This window comes from Chroicocephalus ridibundus, chromosome Z (genome assembly GCF_963924245.1).
Source record: "Chroicocephalus ridibundus chromosome Z, bChrRid1.1, whole genome shotgun sequence".
NCBI classification, from domain to species: Eukaryota; Metazoa; Chordata; class Aves; order Charadriiformes; family Laridae; genus Chroicocephalus; species Chroicocephalus ridibundus.
In genome coordinates, this window is record NC_086316.1 from 75,363,460 (window position 1) to 75,377,790 (window position 14,331).

General features: G+C 55.1%; 2 protein-coding genes across 10 annotated transcripts in view; both read right to left on the reverse strand.

Moving 5' to 3' along the window:
* The window catches only part of LOC134508818 (receptor-type tyrosine-protein phosphatase kappa-like), a 28,678-nt gene extending 22,451 nt beyond the window's left edge, over window positions 1-6,227 (reverse strand). For all 3 annotated transcript variants that reach the window (XM_063320908.1, XM_063320906.1, XM_063320909.1), the window contains exon 1: window positions 6,045-6,227. In XM_063320908.1, coding sequence (XP_063176978.1) covers window positions 6,045-6,147 — 103 coding nt within the window. In that variant the 5' untranslated portion in view covers window positions 6,148-6,227. The remainder of the gene's footprint in view (window positions 1-6,044) is intronic.
* A 5,364-nt stretch (window positions 6,228-11,591) lies between these two features.
* The window catches only part of RUSC2 (RUN and SH3 domain containing 2), a 62,286-nt gene continuing 59,546 nt past the window's right edge, over window positions 11,592-14,331 (reverse strand). For all 7 annotated transcript variants that reach the window (XM_063319676.1, XM_063319681.1, XM_063319678.1 and 4 more), the window contains 2 exons: window positions 13,515-13,688; window positions 11,592-13,217 (listed from right to left, as the gene is read on the reverse strand). In XM_063319676.1, the coding sequence (XP_063175746.1) occupies window positions 13,037-13,217; window positions 13,515-13,688 (355 nt within the window). In that variant the 3' untranslated portion in view covers window positions 11,592-13,036. The remainder of the gene's footprint in view (window positions 13,218-13,514; window positions 13,689-14,331) is intronic.

The window sequence follows — 14,331 nt, forward strand, 5'->3', positions numbered from 1 at the left end:
CTGGGCCCGACCTCAAGCAAGAAGCGGTTTGAGCGAAGGAAACCCCTCCAGCACAGACAGCCCCAGGAGCCAAGGAGGCTGCAAGTGCCCACGGACACGGCTGGCCTTTCCCAGGTTGCCCCAATCTGGACTTTCAGTGCAAAGGCGGCTCGTTGCTTTTCCTTTTATAAGTGCTTCCTTCCATCCCTCCAGGTAGCTGGTACTGTCCCCACAGTGACACAAAACCCACTGGCAGCACAGGACATGGCAACCTGCTGGGCAGGAAGCGAGGAAGGAAACAGAAATTATGCTTCGCGTGCAACCTGCTGACACAGGTGCAGATTTTGAGAGATATCTGGGACAGTGACTTCCTACAAACACCGGTGCTCCGCTGGCAGGGGTGGTTGCAGAGGTACGCCGGAGCACTGCCTTGCTCCCAGCTCACCAAAACGGCCAGTGCCCTTCGTGTAGCAAAGCATTTGCAGCTGACACAGCCGTGAAGGAACCTCTCAAGAGGTTTCTGGTCTTGTGTGGTGCTTCCTCACAGAGACCAGGAGTAATGCTGCATTTAAAAGGGCTACATCTCATGGTTGCTGCTTTAGACGTGTATGTAATACAGTGCAGACTTACTGTCGTACAAAGAATTAGCCTTTGTTTAAAGCTTATGATGTTTTTTACTAAAAGGTGAAGCTTCTGCATGCTGGAATTAGGCCTGTTCAGTGTTATACTAATTATCGTTGAAGGCACTTGGGATTGATTCAGCTGTTCCCTTAGTTATGGGTGGTTCACTAAAGTGCAAGTACATAGGTGCTGTGTAAGGCTGCCAGGCTGGAAGCGGGTGTGAAGGGACCCCTTGGACTGAGCTGGCACAACAGCCACACATTTCTGACTAGGCTGGCCATCTTCGTCGTGAATCAGTTCTCTTAAACCTGGGTGTTTATCAGCCCTAATCCTTTTCCAGAGACATCAGCATCTTTTCCCTTTTTTTCCAGGTGAAAAGGCCCTCGAAGAGGCACAGTTTTGCTCCAGGGCTTCCTCGGTCCTCCCGTTGGTGTCTGCTGGGGCGGTGATGAGAGACATGATCCAGAGCGGTTTCCAGTGCAGCACCAGGCAAGGGCAGATGACTGAAATGTGCTTCTGCAAAGAGCAGGTCACGGCTGCCCTTTGGGCACAAGGACTACACCGGTGAGCAGCCCCGCAGCCAAACCATCTCGCTCCCTCCTTCTACCTGGCTGTGCTCACAGACCCCCTTGCCAGCACCAGCTGGCACTTGTCCTTTCCTTTCCTTTCCGAGCCCTCTGAGAGGTAGGGATGGTCATTGGGCCCCCTTTTTTCTTCCCTGTAGGCTCCCCTTTGCGCTTTGGCCTGACAGATGTGGCCCTGTCATGCTCCCACGTGGGGCAGATGGGGGCTGATACAGCACCCGTATCAGAAAAGGTGGGCAGAGCCCACAGGGCGGAGGGCTGACAGCCCTTCCTGGTGGCATTTCGGATGGCTGCTTGAGGGAAAAGCCTAGAAGCCTCTGCTTCCCCACAGAAGATACTTTCAGTCCATACCTGTTTTTGTCTCAAGAACATCACTGAGTACAATCCAATTCAGTCCCACTTCTCTAATAAGCCCAAGCCTAGCAGGTGTGTGATTACCACTTGGGACTCACTGAGAGAAACCAATCTGTAACTGCTGGGTGCAGTCGAGATGCACAGGCTGGTGGGGAGACACACATCTGTCCTGGTCCTCTTTCTTAACACTCCTTCCCCAATCACTCTGTAACATTTGCAATGGGAAAAGAGCTCCTTGGAGCTCCTTGCTTTAACCCAGGGTGGCTGTTTCTGTGTTTTGCCGTTGACCATGGGAAGCTGTGTGGCACAAGTGAGTCAGAGGGTATCGGATCTCCACCAGGCTGGAGCTCACCACTTGTGCAAAGGAGACCAATGCACATGCCTGTGCGTGGGGGAACAGGGCACTGCTGGAGAAGGGAGGGTGCTCAGAGAGCAAGGGGAAAGAAACACTCATCTTCTAGCCTTGTAGGGACTAACAGCATCCGGGAGAATAAAGAAACAGTCATCAAACACTGTTTTTCACCCTGTGCTGTGGTACGCAGACAGCCGCCCACGGGCCCTCCGCCCCCAACTATAGGAAAGAGGATGAGGCAAGTGCAATTTCTGCATGGAAAATATGGTGCAGACGTGACCAAACAGGCACCTCTTGTAACGTACAGTGTGTGCTCACTGCCAAAGAGAGAATGCTGAATGCCCAGGCAGAAGTGACAACAAAACGTTAGTCTGTTTGCCTCATACGGTCAGAAATTAACCATTATGTTTTTCTTCATCTGATGCTACTAAATTAATACCTTCCTTGCTAATCTTGTTTAGTACCCGTGAATATAGTACTCATTTTACAGAAGTATCTGGACTGCCTGTCCCTGCTGCAAAGGAATTATGAGTCTGGCAGGCAAAACAAAGCCCCAGCATGCCCCAGAGGCAGATGTCAGCGAGGATCAGGAGAAAGGAGAAATAGCTGTGCTGGTAATTCAGGTCAGGCTCCCGGGTTCAGCGCTTTCCTTACCAACAAAAGCTGTACTTTCTTACATTGTATTATGCCAAACATGAAGAATAAAAAACACGGTAAAATCTAAGGAGCAGCAGGCAAAGTTCAAGCCTTTTCCCCTGTCAGCTCAGCAGCCAACAGAGGTGACAGCAAAGCGCGCTGGAGTCTTGCTGCGTTTGATGCCATGTGCTTGCTGAGAGGAGCTAAGAAAAGCAGCTGCTGTTTCCACCAGTGGAGAGTGGTATTGCAAACCACAGAAAGACATGCACAGGTCCTAAAGACTCTCGTGGCCAGCAACCAAAGCTGCCGAGCAGGTCGTTAGGAGTGATGGGCAGTGCGAGGCTGGGGAAGGGGCAGTGAGACCTCGGGGCTGCTTGGCTTTGTGAGCGGTGCCAGGGAAAGGAGGCAGCGAAGCAGGTCCCTGAACAAGGCACCGCGGGAAGAGGAGGGAAATGGCAGTGCTGTAGCCTGTACTGCCCTGCCGTGCAAAAGGGTGTCTGACACGGTTTTAAGAACAGGAGGTGAAATACTTGTTTCCTGAATCCCTACACTGGTAATGGGAAGCGGAAGCATGGCGGAGCACACAGTTGACCGTACCAGGGGTGTCCAGCCCCAAGGCACTTCTCTGCAGCATCTCTTAGCCTTTGTGTTCCCCGCAAGATATACTCTAGGCACTGTCTGGAATTCAAGTCCCACTGACACAAAAACTTTTGGTTTGAGTGTGGCCTTATTTTACCTGGCACCCTCCGACCCACCGGGCGTTGCAGCTGCACTCCCAGTTAAGGCTCGTTGTCAGCTGCTACGGAATCACTGCGTAATATCAAGAGAGGCTGATGAGAAAGGGGCCAGGACCAGCCTGAATCACAGACCTTGCCTCTGCAGGGAGAGCATCCCCTAGAAGCTTCTCCTCCTGCCTCCCAGGCACATGGGGTCTGCAAGGAGATGAGGCTTTTATGCAGGTGAGGGATCTCCGGGGAAAAAAAACCCCAGTGCAAAGAGCACAGCAAGACAATAAGGTGACAATAGGACAATGAGACAATGCATCCTGCTCGGTGCAGGGTGCCGGCGTGACGGGGTGAGCACCGCGGCAGTGCTGCTCTGGCTCACAAGTGTACCACACAAGCCAACCACATCCTCTGCCTGCAGCTGCCTCTGCTCTTCCCCAGGCTCCCAGTGGCACCACCGTGTCCCCTCACCTTCTGCCCAGCGCTGGGATGCAGCTCTGCCATCTGGACTCATTTCCTTGGCCATTGCCAGGCCGCACGGCCCACGGCCCTTCCCCAAAATTGTTTCCGTGCCTGTGACTTTTCAGGAACCAGCCCTGCCAGTGCTCAGTCCTGGGGGGAGAGAGAGGGCGAGTGGGGGAAGCTAGCCCAGCAATTTTGGCACACTAAAAGGGGACAGCCCCACACTTCCTGGTACCCTGGTGTCCCCCCCCGCCAAGTGTGAAGGGAGTTTTGTGGGGGCGTGGAATGGGACAGCAAAGTGCAGTGGGAGCAGCTTGTCCACTGTCCCCACTGGGTTGTTCCCCCTCCTGGATTGTACCCTACATCTGCCAGGGTGATGGGAGATGCTCAGGGACCCTTGGGAAGGGGGACCTTTGGGTCTCGTCCTGTTCCCATGTCCCTCATCTCTGCCCAACAGCTTTACCCTGCCCCACTGCCACCATCTGCCCCTCAGAGACCCATTCCACCCTAATGGGGATGGAATGGACCTTCCCGCCCCATCCTGGCCACCCCCTTTGTCCAGTCCCTCAGTGAAAGAAGGCCCCTGATCCATCAGGTGGGGACCTTAGCACAGGTCCCGGGATGGAGTGAGCCCATGCGCTGAGGATGCAGGCAGGGCCTGCATTGCTGGGTGCGGCTGCTGAATGTTTTTGTCTTGGTTCCTCTTTTCACAAAAAACAAGGTGCACACTCAGCAATTCCATCTCTGCCACGGGCAGCCCCAGACTCCTGCAGGCACAGCTGGGCAACCGAGATGGGCAGAGCGCACGGGGTCCCCACTGCGTCCCACAGCATATGGTATGGCCAGGTCCTGGCCTTAGTGTGCGCCATGCAAACACGCTGGAGAGTCATGCAATGCTCGGGCATGCTTTCACATGCTGGCCTGGGAGGACAGCTCTACTGGGGGATCTGAGCAAGGGGAAGCCACGCTGAGCAGGAGGATAACCTCTGTCACAGGTTTACCTCTTGGTTGTTGAGTGACAGTGCACTGTGCTCATGCTCCCTGCAACCACAGGGATGTATTTCCCCTGGGAATGGGCTCCTATGGCCCATATAGAATCATAGAATGGTTCGGGTTGGAAAGGACCTTAAAGATCATCTAGTTCCAACCCCCTGCCACGGGCAGGGACACCTCCCACTAGACCAGGCTGCTCAAAGCCCCATCCAGCCTGGCCTTGAACACTTCCAGGCATGGGGCATCCACAGCTTCCCTGGGCAACCTGTTCCAGTGCCTCACCACCCTCACAGTAAAGAATTTCTTCCTAATATCCAATCTAAGTCTACCCTCTTTCAGTTTGAAACCATTACCCCTCATCTTATCATTACACTTCCTGACAAAGACTCTCTCCCCATCTCTCCTGTAGGCCCCCTTTAGGTACTGGAAGGCTGCTATAAGGTTTCCCTGAAGCCTTCTCTTCTCCAGGCTTCACACAGTACAGACCCTGCCATTACTTCACATTATCAACTAAAGGTCTTGGTCACATTTCTTGGCCTCTATCATAGCTAGGGTCCTTAATCAGATGGTTTCTCTAGCCTAAGTCAGCCAAAACACATCCCCACAGCCAGTTGGGACAGCACGACTAGATGCTAGTGTAATGATTTTCATCACCTAGCTCCAGCGAGGTTAGTTTGGAGAAATACACCAATTCAGACAGATGCAGAGAAATGTAGTGATGTCCCCTGGACCACAGCTCAAACCCCAGATGTTGCCACACTGGACAGATTCACCAGCCTTCTGGGAGGTCAGATAACATGTGAGCCTGAAGATATCCACTGACTCTGCGGGGTTGGAAGTGTGCAGCCTGTGTGGGAAGAGCCCAGCAAAGCTCTGGGGGTGTCCTGTACCTCCAGCACCAAGGAAGAGCAATCCCTGCACATTACATCTCCTGCCCCACCGGGTCTCCTGGACACACAGGGGCTCAGCTCATCGTTCCTCAGGTCTTTTCTGGGCACCAGCACCCATCTCCGCTGCAGGGAGGACATGACATCTACACACCATGCAAAGAGAGATGGCCACATGCTGCTCCCAGAGACACTGCTGACTCCACAGAGGAATGATAAGGCCCCTGGGGAGGCTTTCCCAGTATATCTAGGTTTGCTGCCCTCCATCCCCAAACAGAGCTGAAGCCCACCACAAGCCGACTGATGCCCGAGTGTGTTGGGTATGGACATCAACTCCAGTCCTCTCTGATAGAGCCAATGGATCCTGCACGCTGTAAAGATTCACAGCAACCTTGCAGCAGGAGAGCAGCGAAAACTTCTCTCGCGGAGGAGAGGAGCGAGCACTTCTTACCTGTTTCCTTTCGTGCTCTGGAGATGGTGGTGCCTGGCCTGTCCTGCTCCTGTGCCGCCAGCAGAGGTGTGAGGAGCGTGAGAAATATCCATCGCAGGGCCATGTTTGCTTATGCTCCCAAGGGCAGGATGGAGGTCTCGGCCCCGCCAGCTGCCTCACAGCACACCCGTCCGATTGCAAGAGGTGCAAGCACAGAAAGGAAACAGCCGCGCAGAGAAATCACATCTGGTGTAAGAGGCTTCCTCATTGGAGAGGGAACCTCCGCCAGTGTCAGCGCCGCTTTCATTCTTCTCTTCTGTGCGCCAGGGCTGCTTCACACCCCTTCTGCAATCTTGCTGCTCTCTGATCTCTTGTCCGAGAACCACAGTGTTCAGGCTTTCTGGCAGGAGCAGCTACTAGCCACCACAGCTGACTTGCCTCCTCTCCTGACACAGATCTCAGTGGTCCCAGAAGGACTTGAGAGCTGTGCTGGTTCGTGGTCCTTCAGGACTGGGGTTTTTCAGGAAGATGTAGCTTCCAAACTCACACGGTAAAGTCAAGAAGAGACTACATCAGGACACTTAACCTTGTTACTGCCTGATAAGGACTGTGATAAAAAGGACTTCTGAAGTGCACTGATGATCTTAATTACCTGGCAGTGCCTGCCGTGGGCAGGAAAGCAGATGCTTGGGAAGAAGCTGGCAAGAGCCCTGGGGACCTGGAGCCCAAGTGCTGTGTCAGGTTGTGCTGCTGACACATGCTGGGCGTGGGAATGATGATGAAGGGGTGAGAAGGTGTCACAGGAACAGCAGTGGGCAAGAAAGGGGCTGCTGGTGAGTCTGTGCAGCTGGCAGCTGGTGGCACAAGCCACGGCAGCAGACCCGACCATCAGAGCTGGCCCAGGGCAGCGTTCAATGAATTTGCACTTCAGCTTCCCCAGCCCACCAGCAGCCCTTGCTGGAGGTGTTTGGCCCATGTCCCAGCTGAAACACACAGCTGGGATCAAAACAAGCCCCAAAATCTTTTCTGAGGTTTCGCAGCAGGGCTGCAGACCCCTGTGATGGCCTTCTTTTCTATTATGCTCTTCAGCAAGACCCACATCCTGGTTTCAGCTGGGATACAGTTAATTTTCTTCCTATTTAGTAGCTGCTATGTTTTGGATTTAGTATGAGAATAATGTTGATAATACATATCATTTTAGTTGTAAGTAATTCTTGTATGAAGACAAGGAATTTTTCAGCTTCCCATGGAAGCCGAGAGGGAGCACAGACAGGCCAAGCTGGCCAGAGGAGTTTTCTACACCATAGAGGTCATGCTCAGTGTATAAATGGGGCTTGGCTGGGGGGCAGGGATCTGTGATCGGGTGCTGAGCAATCGTCTTGCATCACTCTTTTTGTATCGTCTTTTACCACTATTTTTTCACCCTCTTTGTTAATGTTCTATTAAACCGTTTTTATCTCAACCCATGAAGTTGTTTTTCTTCTCCTTTTTCTTCCTCTTCTCCCTATCTGACTTGGGGAGGGGGCGGGGGGAAGGAGTGAGTGAACGGCTTTGTGATCCTAGCTGCCAGCTGGGGTTAAACCACAACAGCCCGATACTCCCAAACCCAGGGTCAGGCTCTGCTTTCTGCTGATGCACGTCCTCCGCTTGATTTCTACACTCTGCAACACCCTCATTCCGCAGCATCGAGCAGGCCAGTGTGGGGTGGCCCTCTCCAAATACGCTCTCCCCAGCCACCCCAAAAATCTGACCCTGAGCAAAACGTGGTGCAAGTCTTGTTTTATTTTTTTTTTTTTTTCCCTGCAATGATGGTGTTTGAGGGCAGACACTCCAGCAGTCTTTTACACCTCCTCCTGTGTCTGTGTTTCATCTCTTCCAGCGACAGAGCTGGCAGAGCCAATGCTACCCACCCCCCCACCCCCCCCCCCGCCCAGGAACTTCCCTTTTTATTTCCTTCACTTGGATTACGAAGTGTAGAGAGTTTACCATACTCAAACACACTTGCCCTGGCAGAATCGCCTTGGGGCTGCAGGGCATCGCAGCAGGGCACATCCCAGGAGGTAGCTGTGCTCTGCCTCGGGTGGGAGGTTTGTGGGGTGGGGGGAAGCAACTTCTCCTCCGCCTCCAGCAACGGCAACAACCCAGACACCATCCCTCCCTGCCCCTTGGTGCCTTATGGGTCTCTCAAAAAATAATTAAAGGGCTGCAAAAGGAAACTTTATCAGTGGGAATAGATTCTTCATTTGGAGGATCTTTGGAAAATAAGTAAGGAAATTCCAAAAATCAAAAAAGACTAAAAAAATCACATCCCTGGTTCCTCTGTGCACCACTCCCAGCACAATGGTTGTCAGTGCCTATGTTGACAGTATTTGCCATCTCCAAAAGCCCTTCATTACTTCATCTGAAACCTCAAAGCTACGGAGGAAGTGTGGACCAAGCGATTGCCAGGAAGCCTTCTCTCCCTCTCGGTCCTCACACTTCCCCTTCCTCCGTAGAGAAAAGTCCAGCCTCGAGCGCAACCCGGGCTCTTGCACAGGGGACGGAGGGGTGTTGCAAGCCTGTGCCACCTTCCCCAGCGGGTCCAGCAGCTGCATGCTCTGGTCACACAAGGCAAAGGCAGAGCCACAAAGACAGCTTTGGTTTGCTTGCAACACGACAGGAGGTGGGCTTCTGGGTTTGGCAGGTCCCACCGCTGTCTCCCGCCATGTCACCCCATTGCAGAGGGCACCCGGCAGAGGTGTATTTTAGCGGGGTGTATTTTAGTGGGGTGCAGGCAAGGATCCGCGTCCCGCTGTAATGCCAGGGTCCAGGCAAGCTGCCACGCATGTGGCCCATTTTGCTACAAACCTCACAGTGCGCTGGCATTTGAGCCACGTTTCACAGCAATCTTACCAACCCCGAGGGACGTCACTCCTCCGCTGTGAGGACACGCTCTCCTATTGACCCCACAGACTTTGTGGCAGATTTGAAGCTCTTGAAGTACTTGCAAAAAGGACTGCTGGCTGCTTCTACAGGCTCTTCCTCGATCTTTTTTTTTTGTTTGTCTTATTGAGCTCCTACATCTTACCTGCCTGATACTATTTTTTGTCATTTTGACCTGACCTCAGCTCTTTGAAGGGGCCTCTCTGTTTCAAATAACCTCTGGCCCTGGTGGTTAGCCCTGCTGGTCCCTCTCTACCTTTTGACACCAGGAGCCCTGAAAGGCTGCCCTAAATCTTTGCAAGCTTGCTGGACACTGTGTGACCATGCTGCTTCTTTTCGCTTCATTTTATCCAAGTTTTCTCATTTCATGCCATTTCCCCTTTCTGAAGCTGAACAAGTTGTCACGGGAGTTTTCGGTCTTCGGTGATTATGCAGGGTCATGGAAAAGAAGCATCCTGTGGCTGTTACCAGCAGGCAGCCCCTTCCTGAGAACATGCTCAGTCCAGTCCTGCACAGAGCTCAGTTCCCCATCTTCCCCCCTGTCCCTGTGGCACACATGGAGGACCCACCAGACCCACGACGCCTTTGTTACCTCTGCCTGGTATTGCAAACCAGCCAGCGGGATGCTAAGACCTATTCTGACATCTGCAAGAAGGGCAGGAGGAGCTTCTCCGAGCAGCAGCTGAGAGCTGCCTGCAAGGGGCAGGAGTGGAGGACACCGCCGCTGCTCCAGGACCCCGTGCAGGAGGGTGACAAGAGGTGGGCAGGACTGAGAGTGCATCTCGCTGCTGGTCTAGAGGTACTCCCCGCCTCGCTCTGTGCCTCAGGGCATACGAAGTGGGCACCCGGCTGGGCTGGCGACTGCTCTGCTCTCTGGATGCAGGGCTGGCCCTGGCAGGCAGCCTGACACTGGGAGGCTGGGAAGGGATTTTAATTGGTGCCGTAATGAGGCCAGGGATCTGCGCCATTTGCTAGAGTGAAGGGTTGCTGGGTTTGGGTTCAGGGGAGCACTCAGGAGGTGTCATGCACACAGCATGGCTGTCTTACCTGCTCCCACCTACTCACAAGGCTGTGGGCCAGTACTTGCCCCTCTCTCCATCGCTACCCCACAGCACCCACCTTTCTGCCGCCGTGTCCCAGCCAAACGGGTGCCAAGGGATGCTGAGCTCCCGGTGCCAGGGGCTGGCTGAGCTGCCCTCCCTGTACCAGGATCAGCTCCAGGACACAGCAGCACCCAGCGGCTCCTCACCCTGCTCAGCCTGCTCCCGGCGGTACTCACGGCCCCATGTCCCCACCAGGACCCCACAGCTGACCCTCTGGGACCAGGTCACCAGCTGGGCCACAAAACCACAGCAGCAGCACTGGCAGCCACTGCCCCACCCATGCAGGTTTCACGTCCCGTGACCAGTTCCTGATTGGGACAGGTAGGCTATCTGGCTATCTGAAAACCACCAGCCAGAGCCTGCTTGAGTTTGGCCAGATGACCCCAAAGACAACTTCAGCAGATGCAAATTCTGTAGCAGCAACTCCAAATCCAGCCTCTGACACCCCAACCACCCTTGCAAGTGTTTCCCTTGCATCCGAGGCTGCCCCAGCAGCGAGCACCCAGCGAGATGGTCCATGTCAGTGCTGGCAGCACAGGGAGCTGGAAATCCCCTCTCCTGCCCCGGGGCTGACACAGCACCCCGTGCAGCACATGGTCCCCTTCCCCTTTGGGCCAGCCCCGGCATGTGGGGAGAACAGCCTGGCTCCGTGCAATTTGCAAACAGACCTGACCACCATCCCCTTGGAGAGGTTTATTAGAACAGCCCACGTGCAAGCCCTGGCTGCTCCAAGCCTCTCCAAGAGAGGAGAGGGGCTTATGCTGCTTCATTTCTGGATCTTTTTCAACTGTTTTGACTCATTCCAGCACTGCAGACTGTTTGTCCACGTGGATGCAGCAAGCTCCAGCATGGTGTCCTTACAGGAAAGGCTGGAGCCTCAGGCAGAGCTCTTCCCTTCTCCCAGGAGCTGCTGAGGAGTAAAGGGACGGGCTCTTTGGATTCATTCCTGCTGGACTTGGTGGTCCATCACATGTGCAAGTCTAAATTTAAAAGCTCCAGAGCCCGCCCTTGTGAGTGACCTGCAGACACTGAGCCTCATGCCCAGGCTGTCCCAGGCTCTGGGTCCCAGCCCCACAACCCATCCTTCATTCCCTCCTTCCTGTGCTTCTCAGGACTTCCTCCCACTGCCCGCAGGTTACAAGTTCCAGTTTGGGTGCACCTATGGACACCTTATTCACAACACCCTGAGCAATGTTGGGAAGCAGATGCCAGACAGAAATCGTGTGAACTCCTGCCTGAAGCCTGCTTGGTCCCCATCCAGCATGCACGAGGAATTAAGAAAAGGAGCCTCAGCTGTCTTCCCAAGGTATACTATCATCTGATGATGTGGTGTAGTCCCCCACAGTCTGAACTGACAGGTCTGATGGCTGCGGGAAACCTGCCGCCTTCTGAAGGTCTGGAGTTGGCTGTGGTGGAGGCAGGATGAAGCCTGCAGTGCAGTGTCCCTGTACAGGCAACCCTCAGACCCTTCTCAGGGACGGGCTGAAATCACAAGGCTGTGTAGCAGGGACGGGCTGAAATCACAAGGCTGTGTAGCAGGGACCTCAATCAGCACCTTTTTTATTAATATGCATCATAAATAAAGAAATAAATAAAGGCAAGACACCTCGTTCTAATGGGGAAATACAAATAAAACATGGTGCAACGTCCGCTAAGCGATGTACAAGCAGGAGGTAACCTTGCAAGACCAGGGCCCCTCGCCATGGGGAAGCCAGCCCAGGCATAATGCTGTGAGCAGTATCAACCTGGCCAAGGCACCAAATACTGGCACGGCCTTTCATTAACACTGTTCCCCACCTGACAGGCAGGCGATGATCCCCATCCCAGCGGGCACCATGAACATGGCAAGGAAGGGGTTGACTGGTGTTGCCTCTACCAAGGACACCAGGACCCCCAGCATCCCCTTGTGCTCATGCACAACACTCGTCCGCCCCGCCCCGCGGCACTGCTCAGCAAGACCAGAAACCCTATGCCAAGGGGAGCACCACCCCTCCCTCCCTGGCTCCCCGTCTCCCTCTGGGAGCACTCCCCGATCTACCTGTCGGGAGCACTGCCCCCAACTCCAACGAGCATCCCTCACCCAGTCAGGGACCCTGCCCTCACCCCCTCCCCTCCACCCCCGCCTCCGCTGAGCATCCCAGGGCTTCCCAGGCACTGGCTCCCTGCTCAGCGTGGAGGGCACAGGGCCACCCCCCCAAAAGCACAGGGTGGCACTACCCATCCCAGACCTACGTTAACACTGAACATCCACGTGCCTTCCTCACGACCCCATGCACCCCTTTGCTCTGCACGCACACACATATCCCGTTCCCCCTCCCCTGGCCGTGGCCAGGCACAGCCCCAGCCCTGCTGTGTGGCAGTGCCAGGCCACTTGGCCCGGTACAAGCCACCAGGCACCACTACAAGATGTTGGGACAGGGCTGCTCCAGCGTGGGGGAGCCTACCTTGCAGCCCCCCCAACAAACCGCAAGGCAACCCATCAGCCCAGCCTTGCAGAGACCTTGCCAATGCAGGGTGCTCCCACCCCTACAGCTGACGACTCCAGGGATGCTGGAGGCTGCAGGCTGCACCGCCACCCCCGGGGAAGGGACGGACAGCATCTTGCACCCTCCAGCACAAAACTGAGCCGATCAGCGGGGCAGCACTGCCCTGGCACGGACTGCTTGGGTTCCTGCTATGTACGAGTCCATGGGCTGTGGGTGCTGGAGATGGCGTTGGGTGGAGGGGGCTCGGGTGATCCCCAGTGTGGCTGCATGCACGGCGACGCCTGGCAATAGGAGGTGCAGCTCGCAGAAGACCCCGGGGGCCGAGTCGGCCTTTGGCAGCTGCACAAGGAGGAGCAAGAAGGTACCACCTACGGTTACTGTATTCTGTAATGGCAAGAAAGGTAAGAAACTAGCAAGAAGCTGTGTCTGTTCCTCTGGCAGGGTGTGCTTCCCCAGAGGAGCCTCAGCAGCCCACGGTACTGTGCTTGGCCTTCCAGACAGGTCAATAGTCCTCGTCCTCCGGGTGGGTGACGTACATGATGGGCACCAGTCCCTTCTCGGAGCCGAGGCTGCACTGCAGCCAGTCACCATCCACCTTGGAGATGACTTGCAGAATATCCCCTTTGTTGAAGCTCAGCTGTCCTGCCTCGGTGGCAATGTGATGGCAAAGAGCTTTCACCTCACTGCAGGCAGAGGAAGGGGAGGAAGGTTAGCTCACCACAGGATGCTCCCCCTGCTGAAGCCCAGGGACCACCATGGGCACAGAAGAGCGAGAAAAACACGCTCTACCTCCCCACCCAGCCAGGCTCCCAGCTGCCCCTCACCTGCAGACTGCAGAGTTGGGGTGGATGGAGGCACAAGCTGCATCACTGTGCCAAACCGTCCCCCTGGTCCACAAGTACAAAGAGGGGCAGGGAAACTGCAACAGGCAGAGCCGTGCCAACCCCAACCCACCAGGTCCCAGCACCTGCAGAACTCACCAGGGAGGGTGAGGAGACAGCCCCCGGGCCGGCCGCGCCATGGCGGGCACTTCAGGTGACTCTGGCTGGGCTGGCTCTGGCGCAGGAGCTGCTTCTCGCCACATGCTTGCCCCAACCGTCTGGGCCACCAGCTGGAACACAGACTTGTCCAAGCTCAGCCAGCCGGAGGGCAACCTGCAAGAAGGAGACAGAAGCAGGTAGTGGCAGGGAAGCGTACCTGGGGGCAAGGAACTGCTACTCTCATGGCAAGGTTATGCCTTAGAGGTCTGGCTCCATGCACAAAGTGCACTGTGGTCCCCAGGCTATCTCCTGGCAGGGAGCGCTCAGCATTCTCCAGACACACCATGGCCTAGACTGGAAAGGACTTTTCCAGTGGCCACAGAAGCAAGAAGGGTGCAGATGGAGAAGCAAGGCAGAGAGGTATCAGCTACGTGAGGCAACTTTATGCCTCCTCCTCACCCATTGTGTTCAACAGGGATGGCTCTCCATGTTCTGCTCACTTACTACACGCTTTTGGAAGGGATGAGGTGATGATGGAGGTGGTGCAGCAGGAGCCCTTCCCCTGGAGAGAAGGCTTAGGAGCCAAGGCAGGAGAAGAAAGCCAGTGAGGTGGATTAACAAGGGTAGGAGATGAAGAGGGGAATGGCGGTGTGGTAGGAATTAAGGCAGGCAGGCAGGGCTGTGCAGGGGTGGCAGACCTCTCTGTTCACACACTGCCTCTGGGGTACCACCATGGTGTAGCCCAGCAGTCAGCTATCGGCCTGACTTCCACCTGCACTGCTGCAATCCCAGGTTAACCAGCCCTCTCCAACCCAAA